Source organism: Ziziphus jujuba, chromosome 1 (genome assembly GCF_031755915.1).
Source record: "Ziziphus jujuba cultivar Dongzao chromosome 1, ASM3175591v1".
NCBI lineage: Eukaryota > Viridiplantae > Streptophyta > Magnoliopsida > Rosales > Rhamnaceae > Ziziphus > Ziziphus jujuba.
The window spans coordinates 41,896,979-41,915,142 of record NC_083379.1 but is presented as its reverse complement, the minus strand read 5'-3'; the positions used below and the strand labels follow the sequence as shown (position 1 = coordinate 41,915,142).

The following is an 18,164-nucleotide window of genomic DNA, read 5'->3' as shown; positions in this document are numbered from 1 at the left end:
GCCCTTTTTGGCCAATTTTACGCCTTTTTCTTCGTCTCGTCGGCAACAAAAAAACTTCATCATCCATTTTGTGCTATCTCATCGGATAAGCACTAGTCCAAATGCAGATGTTCTCGGCCATTGGACTCATGGGTTTCAGCAACAACAAAACCCCATTATCCATTTTGTGTTATCTCATCGACAAAACCCCATCATCCATTTTGTGTTATTTTATTGGATAAACACTATCCAAATGCAGATATTGTCGGCCATTGGATTGGGTTTATAGATGTATTTAAAGGATTTTTAAAATATTTAAAAATTTTGATAAATTTAATTTATATTTAAAAATATATATAAATTCAATAATATTTAATTTAGATTTTAATAAATTTTATAAAATTAAGATGTATTCAATTAGTTATTTATAATTTTTTTTTTAAAATTTAATGGTATTTAAAAAATTATTAATTTTGAAAATAATAAATTTTAATAGATTTAAAATAATTTTTAAAATAAAGTTGTGAAAAAAATTAGTAATATAAAAATTCAATTTTAATTTTAAAAATTTAATAAATTTTTGAAAAAAATTTATGAAATCAGGTGATACAATTTTCTTGAATTCCAGACCCCATTCTTTTAATGTTTCAGTCTCTCTTCTACTGTTTATAAATTTTTTATTAATTCCTTCTTCATTGTAGTCTTCCTGTCAATTTTGGATCCACTTGGATTAGATAGGCATATAACTATGTAAAATGATCGCTTATGTTTCAGTAAAATTAATGTATTTATGAAAAATTCTATAAATCTCTCCGTGCATGCGTATAGGATCTGATCAATAGTTACTGAAATAGTGAAATAGTTTACACAAGCTGAGTTGCTGTGTTTGGTAATTATTTTTCTCTAAGAATTTGAGAGATTGAAAGAAAAATTGAAAAAATCAAAATCTAGTCACGTGATTAGCACGTGATATATTTTTGATGGCATTTGCTGGAAATTGATGGATTTGGACTGATCTGTATCTTGAGATTGTGACAAACTAAAGATATTGGCCTTTTGTTTTGTTTTTGTTTTTGGTTTTTTTTCTTTTTAAGTCATCGTCAATACTCCTGCTTACATTTTAATGCGGCAACCCACCAATCTATTTTGCATTTTGGATGTACATGCCCAACGATTCCACCGTTACTGTAATGTGTTTCTACTTTCTAGTCCCCCAAACAGACATGACGCTACTCTATATTTCCTTTCCCGTGCACTGCAGGTGCCAATATGTGTATTGGTGTTTTCCAAAATCTACAATTAGTAGAACCGGTTTGCTATTCTTATACCTCAGACATGATATCAAACTTTTTCCCTTATAAAAATTGTGATTATATTACTAGATTTTTAGTATGTTATCCATTTTATGATCATATTATAACATTGTTGTCTTATCAAACTTTTATTATATTATATTATGTGGTTATACCATGAAAATCACAATTCAATTACAAAAATTATGGCCATGTTATTATATTTGTAGTATGATATTTATTTTGTGATCATTTTTCAAATTTAAAATGGTTAATAGGAATTTAGTGTATGTGTTTTAGTTTTGAATTACTTATACTTTTGAATCATCAAGTTTAAAATATTATAATTTAAAAACATCTCTAATGACAAAATTTTCAAATTTTAGCATCGACTTAAAACCATTGGATGGTAATTCTTGGCATTGTCTCTACAATGATATGTGTCTAAAAATAGCATTGGCAAAAATGATGGATGAAAAAGTGTTGGATTGGATCTTGGTCACTTTAACACTTAAAAAAACTTAAAATTGAAAATTATATTATTTAATAGTGTAAACCTATTAATTTTATTGTAGTTGGGCCACTAACTTGCATTCTTTTTTTTTTTTTTTTTTTTTTACCAAATTTAGTATCAAAAATACAATTGATATTTCTTGCAATGTGCCATTAAAGATCATAAAAAAGCACATTTATGTTATATTTTGGCATTACAATAGCAAAATGCAATATTATTGGAGATGCTTGAAGGCCACAAATCTCATTATTTGTTGCATATTGAAATCTTATGACAAACCGTGGTTATTGTAGAGTTAAAATTTAAAATTTATCGTATTCATCAAAAAAATTTAAAATTTATCTTATGGCAAACCGGATAAACGTGGAGCATAAATAGTATTAAAGTGTAAATATTTATAATTAGGTTAAAATTACAATAAATAAGAATTGGATTGTCAAAATTAAAACAAATTGAACAAAATTGTATTTTCATTTTAGTGAAGTGAATTGAACCCTTAATAGAAAAAAAAAAAGAAACTCATTTCATATAAAAAAAAAAAAAGCTTGGTGTAAAAGTGCAATAATACCATTTTTTAATATATTAATATAACATAAGTTTATTGAGAAAAGTTTGTGAAGTTATACAGCTTTTGAAAAAAGATTAAAATTAGAAGGGAAGCTTATGAAATTATTACTATTTTAAACATCAACTAACTAAATTACACAATTTTCTTAGTTTTTACTTAAATAATATTATATAAGGAAAAGTCTACAAAGAAAAAAGTTGTATGAAGTATCAAATGTAAATATGTAACAATTTATTTTTAAATGAAATAAAAATATTAATTACGATATAATAATTAACCTAAGTTGATATATAAATTTAGTCTGTATGGCCATTAAAAAAAGTTCTAGTTCTTATTTATAGTAAAAATGAAGGAATTAGTTTTTATTGGAAAGGTTTCTGGGAGTGAAAAAAGAGAAGTAAATGCTAGTATGTTTTTTTTTTTTTTTTAAAATGAAAATTGCTATTTATAATCATTTATGAATAATCATCAATAATATTTATATATCAAATAATAATTTAAACAGCAATAATCAAATAATTTATTTTTAAAATTTTATGATAAAAAATAATAAAATTATATATTTTAATTAAAGTTTACAATGTAAAATGACAATATATAAAACGATAACAATAATAACAAATAGAATAAGTGATTTTTTATCTATTCATCCTTGAGCTTGCACCTAATGGTTTGGAAAGTTCCCAACAAACTATATAGATTTTCCTCCTTTTACTTTTTAAGATTTTTTTTAAAAAATAAATAAAAGTAAAAAAAAAATAAATATATATATATATATATATTATTATTTGTAATTTGCACATGGGCCTCATTGTTGTTTTGTCGATAAGCAAAGCCCCAACCAGTGGGCCCCCGCTACCACCATGCTTCCGTCACGTGAAGGAATTTGAGCATGAAGCATCACCCTCTTTAAAATAAAAAATTGTGGAAATTCTACTCAAATTTCTTCTTGTGTTGACAGAAATACCCCTTCAAAATTATCAGGGATATTTTGACTTGTAACTCGCCGATTGTTTTCTGTCAAAAAAAAGAAAAAATCGGCGATTGAAAGCTACAGTAATGAGCAGCACCGAATCTCCGAGCTCCGTTCGTAAAGGTTAGATTACGATCATCCCTATAATACCCATTAAGTATTAGTCTCGATTTTACAATCAGTTTGATTGGGGTTTTCCAGGAATTTTTTTTAAAAAAATTTATTTATGTAATTTTCCTTTTTTTTTTTTTTTTTTTTTTTTGGGTGGGGATTTTATTTATGGGTGATTATGCATGGTGCAGTGGTTGTTCATCTGAGGGCCACCGGCGATGCCCCTATTCTTAAGCAAGCTAAATTCAAGGTATGCCCTTTCATCACTTTTCTACTCTTTATCTCCGCACATATATACTGATATACTGTTTATCTCAATTTTTTTTTTTTTTAAAATTTATGTGTAAACGCTCAGTGGGCTTTTCTTTTCTTTTTCTTTTTTTTTTTTTCAATTTTTTAATATATATATATATATATATCTACGTGCACATGGGTTTTGGGAATTTTCATTCAATTTTGAATATTAAAGTAGATTTTATTCCAATTAGTATATATATGTTTGGCCTGCATTCTTTGCTTGTTTAGAATGTATCCTTAAAAAAAAGCATGTACATTGTAGGATTTGAGCTCAACTCAAAGACCATTATTCATAATCATAGCTTTTATGACAATTGAATCTGATAAAACATTGTTAGACTCTCTAGTCTCTCTTCGGATTAAATGGATATAAAAGGTATGACTTCTGAGCTGTAACAATGGTGTTGTGAATTCAACACCTAGGGGTATTGAACAGGGTTAATTATCTATATCTTGACTTGTGGATATGGTATTTTGGGCTTTGTAGGAACCATGCTTTATCAACTTGTATCTTAACTTATGCCTCGATGATTATGGAGGAATTTGTGAAGTAATTTTAAGAGTTTGAGAAAGGAATTGTAGATGGCATAGTTGGAAATTTATGCTACTTTTACTTCTTCAGAACATCTGCCGTTCAAAATTTATTCTCTTTATGGTTATCACTGTAACACCTGAATACTCCTAAATTGACAGATTCTTGGAACTGACAAGTTCGCTAAAGTGATTGACTTTCTTAGACGACAACTTCACCGGGAAACATTGGTAGCTAATATTGGTCCCCTCTTTTTTTGATTTTCTAAAGTATGGATCTGGGATCACTAATGATTTCTTCCCGTTTTTGTAGTTTGTCTATGTCAATAGTGCATTCTCCCCAAACCCAGATGAATCTGTGATTGATCTGTATAATGTAAGTTTTAAAACTCTTTACTTTCTTTTGTTTTTGTTTTCATCATGGTATAAACACTTAAATCATCTAATTTGTAAGAGGACATATCTTCTTTAATGATTTTCATATGTTTTTAGGACAGAACCCATCAGTTTGTTTTCGTATAGTGATCCAAAATTTGTGTAATTTTAAAAGGGTTGTTGATCCTAGCTTAGGTTCTTTGATGTAGTGATAAGCTATGTAGTTCTATGAGTATAGGCATGCCAAAAGACCAAGAATTGCATTCATCTAGATATGATACATGTTGCATAGCTGGTATGCTTCCGAGCCAAATTATATGGAGAATTTACAACATCATTAGCTACTTGTCTTATGTTAACCTGATATTGACGATGAACAAAAAGGTAACTGTCTCCTATGGTTGATAGAAAATGGACACCTTTTGGCATCTATTAATGCTGACGAGAATCCTGGTGCATAGTTGCCTACATGTTTTGTACAAAATGAATAGTTTCATGTCAAACATTGTGTCCTAAATAACCAATGGCTTTTACCCACTTTTAGAGAATGTATGAATAATAGTTTTCAATGGTGAGTTAGGAATGTCATAGCATTCGACCTTGTTTTCCATTTTTCTTTTCTTGTTTTTTGAATCCCTTCATCATAATTTTTCATTTCAAAACATTGGTTATAGCATAAGCATAATCTGTTTCCGCATTTGATTGAACAACAGTCTCAAATTTGTCTATGTCTCTGTTGGTTTGCATGTGTAATAGATGATTGACATTATAATGACTTCTATAGGTGGTGCTAATGAAACTGTTTAAAAATAATGTTGCTGGTACTTTGTTCACTTATATCCAACATTAATTCTATAAATGCTAATGTACTTTCCACTAAGAAACCTTCCAAAAGTTTAACCCTTTCTTTTCTGATGTGCAGAATTTTGGTTTTGATGGAAAGCTAGTTGTCAATTATGCTTGTTCTATGGCATGGGGCTAAGTCTCAGTGATGAGTTTGCAGGTAACCAGTTCAGTTGTACATGGAATTACTCTCTCTAGCATTAGCAATATGAAACAATACTGTCGTTTGTTCCATGCCCTTCTCATTTATTTAATTCTCTCTGTTATTTACTTTTGAGAGGTCTGCATAGGACATTGCAAGTTTTTTCTTCAATTCAAGAGGGGAACCTGATTTACATGTAGGTTGAAGAATTTGATGAGGAAGATGGAGTTTGCACACAAAAGATTTGTATAGGCAACGACCTTTTTTTTTTTTTTTGGGATTAACGCATATTGATATATAAGTACATTTGTTATGTAAATTCATTAAACAAGAAGTTAAATAAAATATGATATCTGCATTAAAAAATAATGCAGGCATATTAAGGAATTTGTGACTCCTGCAAGAAATAAAAGTTCCACTGTGAAAGGAGTTATTGGTGGAATATGGATTTAATATTTCTGTGGCCAACTAAAATTTCTGGGCTTATATTTTTGTAAGATGAAGATGAACACTTATTTCTCTTCATTCGAATCTGTCGGCAAGGACGCCAATTTGCAAGATATTCCTTCAATTGTGGTAAATTTCAAGGGGCAAGAAGACATTAGACTGATTTTTAGATAGAGATTGTTGTAGAATCACAACGGTTTAGATGCAAGAAATTTTTATTTTTTTAGTGATTTTAACATGCCTGTATTAATGATTTTTTTTCAAATTAATAAATAAAATACAACTTCAAGAACAAAAAAGAGAAAGAAATTAAGAAAGGTATTGATGCATTATTTTTTCATGTTGAATAAGCGTAAGTAAAAGTACTAGGGAATCCCAACAAAATAGTACCCTCTAATGAGGCAAAACAAGAGCAAAGCAAAGCTGGATTTAGATCGCTGCGATTACATGGGTGTTTGTGCATATGACCTAGCATCTTCATTTAACTAACTTTTAAAATGAACAGGATTTTGAATCCTAGAGGTAGTCATTAAAACAACTCAAATAATAATATTGTAGTCGTACAATTTCAGTTCTCTATTTTATGAAAGCAGGCCAATTATTTTGTTCAATAAAGTAAGCTCTAAAAAGATCATCATACTTACAATAATTTTATTCGCATCTCACGGGGTCTACATTGCTTTCTTGGTCCTTTAATTTAATATGCTTTAACCCAATTTGTCTGTCACTAATACAATATTATGATTAATCTTCAACGTCATGTTTCACATGCGTTGGGTGAATCTGCTGCTGGACCAAACTAAGAATTAAAATGAAAGAAACCCTTTTTATTGTTCATTTAGTTTAAAAAATTCAGGTCTCCCATACTATCAAACTCCTCCATCATATGCATGTTTTCGATAACCAAATTCTCCTCACATGTATGTGGAATCCATGCATGTAAGAGGAAAATTGGGTACTCCAGAAGTACTGAATCTTTAGTCTATACAAGAATGAATGATTCTCGGTAAAACATGAAGATATTTTCCATGAGAAAGCCTCCCATGCAAAATGGTACTCCATAGGCCACATAATTTTTCTTGTCCCATCAAAGAAAAATATGCTAAAACCACCTCAATGATAATGCAGACAAGACTCTTTTATTTTCTTCTTTGTTCTTTTCTTTTTATAACTTTTATCATCACAATTTCACCATCCTTACGCCATTCATTCCATCATATACGTATTCGAGATTCTCTACAACCAGTACAGAACTAGAAGCCAAAAATTGCATTAATATGAATGCTAGCTACTGTTCATCTTTCAATTTCATTCCTTTAAGTTCATATCCACGAACTTTATTGGGATTTTTATCTTTCTTCTCCTTATTATTTTGTTTATTCATTTTTTTTTCCTTGTTTACTTTTAGGCTCTCAATGATTGATGTCGAAGAGGATGAAGAGGGAGATTCAATCCAGAAATGATTAAGACCAAAGAAAATAATATTTTGGTAGTGATTTACAGTTCAGAGCACCAAAGAGATAGCCGACTTAATCCATATATATATTATTATTATACAAAAATATCATATACATACATCCCCTGAAGTGGATATAAAACCAAACTGGAACCCCCGCTGTGTGCGGGGTTCGATCCTGGGGGGCGGGGTGCCTGGGGGCCGTGCCACACTAGGCAAAAAAAAAAAAAATTAAACTGGAACCAAAAAAACAAAAAATAAAAAAGAGAAAAAAAAGAAAAAAGAAAAAGAAAAAAAACTAAAGAGATCGATCAGTCAGTACTTGAAGCAGAGATTAATGTAAAAATATATATCAGTTGTAGCCTTCATCTACTTGAAGGAATTTGTTAATCCACTCCAAATTCAGAGGCTCTTCATTAGAGAAATCAAAGAATTCGTCCACATCAAAGTTATTGGTCGAATTTGAATGATCATCTCCTTCTTTTTTGGCTGTTCCCTCTTGTTTATTCTGCACGACATTACTTATTTTCTGATCTGATCTTGAGCTTTTTCTTGTTGAACCAATAGTACTACTTTGTTTCTCTTTTTGCTGCTTGATTTTCTTGCTCAAATGAGAATTCCAGTAGTTCTTAATTTCATTATCTGTTCGACCTGGCAATCTTCCAGCTATCAAAGACCACCTAAGAAAACAACAAAATTACCGAAATTTTTTTAAAAAACATAAAAAAGAAAAAAGCATATATTTGTTCAAAATTAAAGTTTTAATTCCTTTTTTTTATGCTAAGTAAGCAAACCTGTTTCCTAGAAGCTTGTGAAGCCTAAGGATCAAATCCTCTTCTTGGTCAGAAATATTCCCTCTCTTAATGTTTGGTCTAAGATAATTCAACCATCTTAGCCTGCAACTCTTACCACATCGATTGAGACCTGCATAAAACTCAGAGAGACCCATCAAGCTCCTCTTTGATTATCAAAACAATACAAGTCTCATCCAAGGATTTTTGGGTTTTGCCATACTAAAAATTAAAAGCCTCACCTGATTTTGCTGCAATTGTCTTCCACTTCTTAGCACCATGAATTGCAATAGCCTCAGCTAGTATTCTATCTTCGTCTGCTGTCCATGCTCCTTTATTGACTTCCTTTTTGGTTGACACTTTTCTCATGTTTCCCTCTTGCTTCAAAATTGACTCATCATCTCTCATAGTAGACATAACTGGTTGCTCTCTTTGTGCAAGTCTAAACTGCAAGAGATAAGAAAGAAAAAGAAATTGCTATGTTTTGGGTCCTTGTATTACCTACCACCTATTTGTGTGTGTATATATATATATATATATGTATATGTGTGTGTGTGTGTGTAAGAATATATATACAAAGCTTTGTCAGGCTTCAAGATAAAAAAAATTAAAATTAAAAAAAAAAAAAGAAAAAAAAAAAAAAAAGAAGTTCGATCATGAAGTTGATGATTGAGTAATGAGGGTGCCATAATTAAGATTTTGTAACTACTCTATAACACTATGTAGGCTGCTAAGGGGTAGAAAAAAAAACAAAAAGATTCAATATTATAATTTGCATAGTGCGTAAGTGCCCCACTGCATGCTTTTTAGTGAAAGAGGAAAGGTCATAATATGCATTTGGAATGAAATAATCAAAGGGTCCACAGGACTACGTGGCAAACCAAACAAAGCTAGAGAAATAAGCTTCTTTGTAGAGAAGATGTTTTTTGTTATCTTCTGCCAAGTAGGTGTTTGTGGTTTAATATTTAAAAATTTTAAAGTGTGTCTAATTATTTTCTAATTACATGTGCAAAATGTAACAAAGAAAAAAAGGCATGCAAAGTCTTGTTACTAAAAAGTTGGGTAATAAAAAGGAAATGCTAATGGGGTAGACAAGGAAGAGGCCAAATTAAGGTCCAAAACAGCAGTATTTTTTATATACTTTCCAGAACATTACGAAAAAAAGAAATTACCTTGCATTAATGAGTTCACGATGAGGAGTGCTATAGCTCATGTGGTGAAGAGGATATGGAGGATTTTGGCTTTGTCTATGAATGTAGACCCAACATGGCTTTTATGATATCTTTGAAAAGAAAACATGGCTTTCATGACACAGTGACACCTTTTCCGAGTTCAATTATTATTCCCTCATTCCCCCTCCATATATCCCTAGTCATAGTATTCACCAAAACTATATATTTATATATATATATATATATATATCCCTTTTCATAGTTCCAATGTCTAAACAAATCTTCACCAATTCACCGAAAAAAAAAAAAAAAAAAAACACATCTTCACCACCCCACCAAAAGGAAAAAAAGAAAAGGAGAAAAAGAAACTAATGGAATATTTAACTTATTTTAAGTTATTTTATTTGGAGAGCAAAAGCTCCAAGATCGAAGTAAAATAACCGTAAATTATATTTTATATATATATATATATTGGTTTTTTGACCAATATATTATACTTTTAGTTGGTGCAGGGTCTTCTGGATTGGTCAAAGTTTATATTTTTTGTTGGATTGGTTGAGTGAGTGTATAATCAAGATTTCAATTATTTGCTAAAACAAACCAATATTTATTTTCTCGATAAAATCAAACGAGAAAGTCGTCATAGCTAAAGTGAAAAGTTAGGTTGCAAATGTATCTTAATTTATGAGTTAGGTACAGATAAAGAGTATAGCTACTTGTTTAATGGACCAAAATAAAAAGACAAAATTTTGTCAAGATTTATCTATGTGACTCTTTGATTTTGTATCTATTCGGGTATTCATCATGCAATTTGGAATCGCATGGCAAGCTAGATCTCTGGCAATTTTTCAGTAATTTATACAAGCTAGTAGTCGCACCACATGATATATATATATATATATATGTTCTTGGCAACAGATTAATGACCTATATGCAAGTTCATGGTATCCTTATGCTGCCTAAAGTTGCCAATATATAAATATGCATATACTCAGTTTATTGATAAATTAACGGGAATATTTTGTTTGAAAAAAGGGACATTATTCAGCAATATTTATGTGGTAAGATGGATGGAATTATACTGAGTTTAATTGTGGTTTGTTAATCTCATGCGCTGCGCTGGAAGTAGCTAGCTAGTTCCCATCCTGCTACTCAATTAGTCAATATATTTAATTTTTTACTCAATTGGTATGGCACATGGAAATTAGATTTTATGTCCCCAAAAAGATAACAGTTTTTAATTACCCTCACGCCACAGCTAGAGATTATATAGTGCATAGATTGAAGCTTTTTGTATGTGTGCAAAACTTTTAATTAATTTGCTACGAAACTTTATTGGGGAGCTTAATCAAATCATTTTTATTTTAATCTATCCACGTTTTATTTGAATAAAATTCGATTTATTTGGAATATTATTGTTGGGTTTACGTATATAATTGAAAAAGGTTATATATATTAATTAAAAGCTAAATGTCAAAGTTATATGAATTTCAGCACCTGCCATCCACTACATATTTGGTTTGCTCCCCTCATAACCTAATAAAATCTCTTCAAATTTTTCGAGTAAATTATATGTGATAAAAAAGAAAGGGAGGGTGATCGAGATCGTCACGCTCTGACATATTCTTTTTTGGAATTTATATATCGTCTGCATCTCAATGATTTATAAGATAGAATTAGCATAAAGGGCAGTAATATTTATCAATTATTATTTTGTTTATTGAATGTTTAGATTTAATATTATATAGATAATTGGAATAACTATTCATGAATTTCCAATATTTATTAAGTACTTTTGAATGTATATAAAAGTTAAAATGATTTAATATTTTGGTACTTTGAATGTTTTACTATTCTTGTGGAAATATATATATTTGTCGTCTAGTGAATTATCTAATTCTTGACTCCATAACGATAAGATTGAAAAATTACAATCAGTAGAATATATTTTCAATATTTTTTATTTTTATTTTTATTTTAAAAATTAGTAGAGAAAAATTAATTTTTTAATGCCAACTAGTTAATCGTTACATAGATCACGTTTTTCAAAATAAATAAATAAATAAATAAATTATACAATTTTTTACACTTATTTAATATTGTTTGTCATTATCATGTATCATAAAATAAACTAAATCAAAACCATTCATTTATATTAGGAGCTCCAGAGACAATTATCATACTCACAAGCACCAGCGTTTTTTCACTGGATATATTATTCCTCTCAATTGCGACTGTGATGACCGGTTGTGAGCTAGCTTGCATGCAGGAGTAGAAGATTCGCCAACAACTTAATTAAGGTCAAAAGATTCTCGAACAAAAAAAAAAAAAAATATATATATATATATATATATATTCTTTTTGTTTTGTTTATATTACTTTAGACGATAATAATTGTTATGTTCTAAAGAGAAAGTGTATGAAATCCAAAGATCCTTTTCGATGACTATATGGTGTGTTTGCATAAAAATAAATAAATAAATAAAAATGACTATATGTTCTGTCATTTACCAAAACAACAACGTTATAGGTACGAAAATGCTTATTAAATTTATCGATCCAAAACAATAACGTTATAGGTACGAAAATGCTTATTAAATTTATCTATGTTGAAATATTATTAATTGATATATTAATATAATTTAAATATAAAAAAATAAATTTTTAAATGGATAAGTGAATTAAAAAAATAAACTATTAAATATTACCATGTCATATATAATAATTCTGGTCTTATTAAAATATTTATTAAATTTGTTGATTATGATAAATAAATTTGATAAATATTTTGATAATTCTAGCATTATTGTTACAAAAAAAATTTGATTATATGTTGTGTACTTGAAGTTGTATCTATATACAATAATGCTGATCTTATTAAAATATTTATCCAATTTGTTGATTAGATGATGTAGTAGTTGATATAACAATATTTAATTAATTTATTTTTTTTAATTTACTTTTTCATCTAAGAATTCACTTATGCATATTTAAGTTATATAAATATGTTAATCGATAATATTTTAACATGTATTATTTGATAAATAAATATTATTATTGACCTATATAATCTAATGGATTTTGCAAAGTCTACTACGCTGTAGGAATCGAATTATGCAAAATAGACAAGTTTTTAGAATAGGCATAGAAAATTCAAACTTTTTAAAGCGTATAGATTTTTACAGACAGTACTTTCCTTCAATAGTGTTACTATAGGTGGTATATTTTCAAATTAGATATTTTGAGAAGGTAGGATTATCTTTTAATTTACATTTTACAACGAATCAAGCTGCCCTGATTATGGCAAAAACAATACTAATAATGTTAATTATAACTTGATATTTGTTTTTAACATAGTGGTAGCACCGAATATAGTTTGGTATTTATAAATTGAAGAAGTTAACAAAAGAAATTTTAAAAGTTATTCACTTTTCTTTTTTATGATTGGGTGAGTTTTTCAATTTCTGCTTCCTTACCAAGCAAGAATTGTTAAGAAATATATAAACATTATGATTAATATTGTGTACCTCCTTGCATAATTGCTCTTGCAAGAAGAAAAATGTTGCAAGTCAACTTCACGATTGTTATAAAAATTACCAGTTAATTATTTTATTATATTCTTTCCAAAAAAATATTTTTTTATTATATAGTCTATATAATTTCCCACGATATGAAATGAGGCATTGTCCATATCAACCAAACAATTAAAAACCAAAAAAATAGGAATTATTTTTTTATAAATAGTTGTTTAGGTTTCGTGATTAATATAGTATAAGGTAATCTAATTTATACAAACAAAAGTTGGTAAAGAGGGAAATTAAGTAGTCAAATGGAAGTTGCTTTTTCAGATTTTCTTTTTACCTAATCGATATTAAGGAAGACGCCAATCGGATGATACGTCTTCTATTTGTATTTTATATAATATATATCATCTTATATTTTATTATATTATATTTGTTTTTTCTTTTTAAGATTATAGAAAATAATGCTAGTTGAATTGACCAATTTCAATATATATAACTATATATATTTCGGTGAATTAGTTTACGTAAAATTTAATCCAATACCCACCAAAATAGGTATTTAATGATATTTACCCTTCCTTTTTTATTCTTTTTTTATCCACCCATTTTTCTTTTATTATTCCAATTATTAATACCTCATCTACCACATTTAATTTCTCTATCTTTTTTATTAATAATCATCCACCACATTCCATCTCTCACTCTCTCTCTCTCTCTCTCTCCTTCTCTGTACTACCTTGCCATAACTCTCAAATCTCTCTGTTATTCAATACAATTAAAAGAAAATGAAAAAAATCATCTCTGTTATTCAATCACTCTTCAATATTCAATCTGAATAAGAAAAACAAACAAAAAAACTATGCAGAGTTCATCAACTTCAATTTCACCAAATTAGAATGTTAATTTATGATGGAGCTAAAGAAAGTTGCAAAAGAGTTCATCAACGGAGGTATAGAACTTGAATTTGAGGCATTAAACCAGTATTGGAATGATGGATTTATACCCGCACAATATGTCTCAGTTATTGAAATTCTCTTGTAAAATCTCCAACATAGAGAAATCACAACTCATTCCCTTGGTACCATAACCTAGTTTTACAAACTTTACTTTGCATGTGTTGTTTTTCAGAGTAATTTTAATTAAAGAACTTTGTTTGTATATTGGGGTTCATGTTGGTTATATGATGATAGTTATTTGGTTATTAGAATGGTTAATGAGTATTTTGAGTTTAATAGATTATACGTAAGATAATAATACAACTGATAATTGGGTTTAAATGAAATTAGTGAGACATGATGGTTATTGATATGCAATAGAAAATTTGTTATTTTCCAGCACGTTTTAGTTTTAGAAATATTACTGATGGTCGATATCGCGATTACTGATAGATCATTGGTAATTTGGATTGTATAATTTTATTTTATTTTTTGTTAATGTGTTAATTTTTTTTTTTTAATTCTATTTTCTTTCTTCTTTAGCATAACTTCTACTATAGCTACGGGTAGATAATTATAATATCATATGGAATACTATAAATAAATAAAAAATAACACATGCACAAATTAGTAAAGAAATTACCAAAAGCCCCTTAGTCGTTTTGAAAGGTATTATCGGTAATTTTATTAGAAAGTATATTACTTTTTAAAAAAATTATCAACGGATACTATTTGTAACATCCCACATCGGTTGGAGAGGGGCACGAAGCGGTCTTTATAAGACTGTGGATACATTTTCCTTCAGGAAGCGTTTTGTGGATCCACCATGTAACTGGGGTCGCAGAAGCAAAACCTTGAGGCCAAGGGGGAGAGAGGGTGTGAATCCTGGTCCAAAGAAGACAATATCCTGATGCGGGTGGTCTGGACTATTACACTATTATCGATTATTGATATTACCGATTACTAATATAGTATTAATAATTTCGATTGTACAATTATTTTTTTAAAAAAAGTTAATTTATTTATATATATTTATATTTGCATTTCCTTTTGTTGTTTTGATTTATTCATTAAGTTGTAATTCAATATATCAATACATCATAGTATTATTAAAATAAAAAAAGTAAAAAATAAATAAATAAATTTAAAAATTATAAAAAAAAAAAAAAAAAAAAAACACTTTGGCTCTTTAGCTTTTTTCAGGGTATTAGAAGCAGTCGGGTCAGGGGAGTTTTTTAAAGGACTTGATGAAATGACATCTCTGGCTCCTTGTTGGTTGGTTGGTTGAGAGACGTCCAAAACTGTGATTGGCTCTACTCTTATTGCCTATGCTGCCAGAATGCTGCCAGAATGCCATTGCCAAGGGCTTCAACTAGAAGTCCATGCCAAGTGCCTGCTTTTTCAGATCATGGCAAAGGTTGCCACCCAACGGGCTGCATTTCATTTTTACCTTCATTTGTGGAATTTGAGAACAATTTTGGTTTCCTGGTTCAAGACTCAACTGTTGGTGGAACACCCTCCGAATCCTGACTCGTGTGCGAGAAGACATTCTCATTAGTGGCACCTAACTTCACATCTGACCCATCAGAATCTTTTCGCTTCATTTGAATTTCCTTCCCACTACCGCTTGACCCTTGTCCTGCATGGTCCATTCTAATACTATGATTCTTCTCATCGTTGACAGATTTAATGCTACACTTCTTAAAATATTTATTCTTAACATCAGTAGTTGTTTCAGTACGAGGTGCATGATGCTTGGTATCAATCTTTGGCTCATACTTCTGAACATTCTTTGAGTACTCACTCAATGAATCCACAACTTTCATCTTACCTCTTATCTATATTGGAAGTTAAACTTCTTCCCTTGTCCTTGGACTGCAAAGAGGAAACAGAAAAACTGCGTCCTGATTCCGATGCCCTTTATCCTCATCATAATAGTGCTCCATATCATGCTGATGACATGGGCACTGACCATATTCAACTGTACCAACATACATATATATATATATATATATACAAGCACATAATCTTTTTCTCAGGGAAAAATAGAAAAATTAAAAAATTAAAAACGCACAATAACTATATTGTATGTTTGCATCGACTATATCTCCAAAAATTCAATTCCCAAAACAAAAATCCAATAAGAACTAATGAAAAACAGATTTAGAATGTAGACCTGGAGAAGAAAGAAATAGCTTTGACGTTTTTGAGGTTTCCAAAGAGGGAAAGAAAGAATTAAAAAAAATAAAAAATAAAATAAAAGAATTGGAAAGGGAACCCAGAAGGAATAAGCTAGTATTCATCCGAGAATAAAACGAGCAGGTTGAAAAACAAATGGGCAAAACAAAAACTAAATGAATGGGAAGGATAACTATCGTTTGGACCCGTTTATGGTTGGTATTGGGCCAAATTTTCCTTAGTTTAATATAATAAGTGGACTTTCATGTTTGGTCTACACATGGGACGCGCTTTACATGCACAGATATGGGGCCCAGACAGGCATTAAGAAAGCCCACTTACTTTATCCTTGGCCCATTTAATCAGTGCACATGGGGCTGCGATGGTTGGGCTATTGGTTACATCAACAACAAAACTTTTGTTCATATCTAGAAATTTTTTTTCATGAAATTATGATTTTTATTTCACAAAAAAAAAAAAAATTATGATTGTCTTCAAGATAAAAATCTACATTATATTTTTGACTATATAAATATTGTATATTTTATCTGTATCAGATATAAACATATAAAATATAGATGGATACAACTTTCTTCTCCACGACTTCGGAAGGGGGGTAAAAAAAAAAATATTTAAAAATTAAAAAAAAAAAGTCATAATGGTAACTGTAAAATAGTTGATGCAGAAAGTTTTTTCATCTTTTAAAGAAAGGAAAGGGTAAAATTTTAGGTTTTATTGAAGAAATAAATGAAACTCGACTTTTTATCTGGTCTTATTTATTAGAAAAGCAACACTTAAAATGTACTTTTAAAAACTTTTATTTTGAACTGTTTCATAAATTTACATGAATATATATTTATTCTTTTAGCAATGGTTTGCATCCAGCAGTCACCAGTGTGAACATCCGTAAGGCTATTATACCACCTCACCCCAAAAAAAAAAAAAACAATAAAAATTTGTTTTTATAAAATAGAAAATTTTGCATGCAGACCAAAAAAACAAAAAAACAATAATAATAATAATATGACATGTCAGTTAAAGTGAGCGAGTAAGCTGCTCCAATGTGTGCTAGCGCGTAAGCAAGAGAGGCATTGCAACTATACCTGGCAATTCGGATTGGTGGGTCGTGTTCGTGTCAATCCGTTTAATAATCGGATCAAAAATGCCTAACTCGAACACGACCCATTTATTAATCGTGTCAGGTACCTAAAACACTAACCCGACCTGTTTATAAACAGGTCAACACGACACGACCCGTTTAACACGATTATTTTAACGGGTCGTGTTGACCTATTAACCCGTTAACCTGAAATTGACCTATTAACCCGTTAACCCGAAAATTAACCTATTAACCCGAAATTTTTTTTATTTTTTTTTATTTTTATGTTTTTGTTTTATTAAAGATGTATTTTTTGTTTTTAAAAAATTAGTAATAGAAAATTATTTTTATAAAATTTTTAATTTATAATATTTTTTAGTTATTAAATATTATATTAGTGATAAAATATTAATTTAAAATTAAATTTAAATGGGTTGTAATAGGTATATAATCGTGTTAAACAGGTCAACCCGAAAATGACACGATTAATAAATGGGTCATAACGGGTCAATTTTGAGTTAAACAGGTCAACCCGAAAATGACACGATTAATAATCGTGTTAAACGGGTTGACCCGATTATGACCCGAACCCATTTATAATAAACCCAAATCCATTTATTCCGTGTCGTTTTCGAGTCGTGTCGCCGTGTCATGATCCAAATTGCCAGGTATAATTGCAACAAGTAAGAAATTGGACCAATCAAAAGCAAAGCCATAATTCTGAGCCTCACTATTGTGTATTTCATGCATGCAATAGGTCTGATTCGTTCTCGTTAAATCTCTGCCATCCAATAATTTTACCCTGTTTCATATCGTTGAAAGAGTAACAGGAAGACCATTTTTCCCGATTACTTTTATTTCTGTCCTTTTCTTTTATCTATTTTTTAATTTTTTAATTTCAGGGGTTTAATTACTGAAACAATATGTTTGTTAAAAT

The 18,164-nt window shown here is 29.4% G+C and overlaps 2 protein-coding genes across 5 annotated transcripts; one reads left to right on the top strand and one right to left on the bottom strand.

Moving 5' to 3' along the window:
* Nucleotides 1–3,289: 3,289 nt before the first annotated feature.
* LOC107405578 (ubiquitin-like protein ATG12) lies at nucleotides 3,290–6,012 on the top strand. 3 transcript variants are annotated; one of them, XM_016012648.4, is made up of 6 exons: nucleotides 3,290–3,449; nucleotides 3,629–3,687; nucleotides 4,428–4,496; nucleotides 4,579–4,641; nucleotides 5,563–5,643; nucleotides 5,826–6,012. In XM_016012648.4, the coding sequence occupies exons 1-5, from the start codon at nucleotides 3,413–3,415 to the stop codon at nucleotides 5,620–5,622; spliced, it is 288 nt and encodes a 95-aa protein (XP_015868134.1). In that variant the 5' UTR covers nucleotides 3,290–3,412; the 3' UTR covers nucleotides 5,623–5,643; nucleotides 5,826–6,012. The 3 variants fall into 3 exon arrangements, with proteins under 3 accessions (XP_015868134.1, XP_015868132.1, XP_015868133.1); XM_016012646.4 differs by having other exon boundaries at nucleotides 5,774–6,012; XM_016012647.4 differs by having other exon boundaries at nucleotides 5,764–6,012.
* Nucleotides 6,013–7,590: 1,578 nt separating this feature from the next.
* Nucleotides 7,591–8,921, bottom strand: LOC107405577 (transcription factor MYB114). Of its 2 annotated transcripts, XM_016012645.4 has the most exons (4): nucleotides 8,562–8,921; nucleotides 8,323–8,452; nucleotides 7,851–8,208; nucleotides 7,591–7,739 (listed from the first exon to the last, which is right to left on the bottom strand). In XM_016012645.4, exons 1-3 carry the CDS (start codon nucleotides 8,734–8,736, stop codon nucleotides 7,881–7,883), a joined length of 633 nt encoding a protein of 210 aa, XP_015868131.2. In that variant the 5' UTR covers nucleotides 8,737–8,921; the 3' UTR covers nucleotides 7,591–7,739; nucleotides 7,851–7,880. The 2 variants fall into 2 exon arrangements, with proteins under 2 accessions (XP_015868131.2, XP_060668592.1); XM_060812609.1 differs by having other exon boundaries at nucleotides 7,591–8,208; nucleotides 8,562–8,917.
* Between the last annotated feature and the right edge of the window lie 9,243 nt (nucleotides 8,922–18,164).

What these genes read in the sequence shown, in the direction of transcription:
- LOC107405578 (XM_016012648.4), top strand. Translation starts at nt 3,413, where the DNA reads ATGAGCAGCACCGAATCTCCGAGCTCCGTTCGTAAAG. An exon ending in TCCGAGCTCCGTTCGTAAAG is followed by an intron (nt 3,450 to 3,628) that starts GTTAGATTACGA and finishes TGCATGGTGCAG; the next exon opens with TGGTTGTTCATCTGAGGGCC. An exon ending in TTAAGCAAGCTAAATTCAAG is followed by an intron (nt 3,688 to 4,427) that starts GTATGCCCTTTC and finishes CTAAATTGACAG; the next exon opens with ATTCTTGGAACTGACAAGTT.
- LOC107405577 (XM_016012645.4), bottom strand. Translation starts at nt 8,736, where the DNA reads ATGTCTACTATGAGAGATGATGAGTCAATTTTGAAGCAAGAGGGAAAC. An exon ending in GACAATTGCAGCAAAATCAG is followed by an intron (nt 8,453 to 8,561) that starts GTGAGGCTTTTA and finishes AGTTTTATGCAG; the next exon opens with GTCTCAATCGATGTGGTAAG. An exon ending in CACAAGCTTCTAGGAAACAG is followed by an intron (nt 8,209 to 8,322) that starts GTTTGCTTACTT and finishes TTGTTTTCTTAG; the next exon opens with GTGGTCTTTGATAGCTGGAA.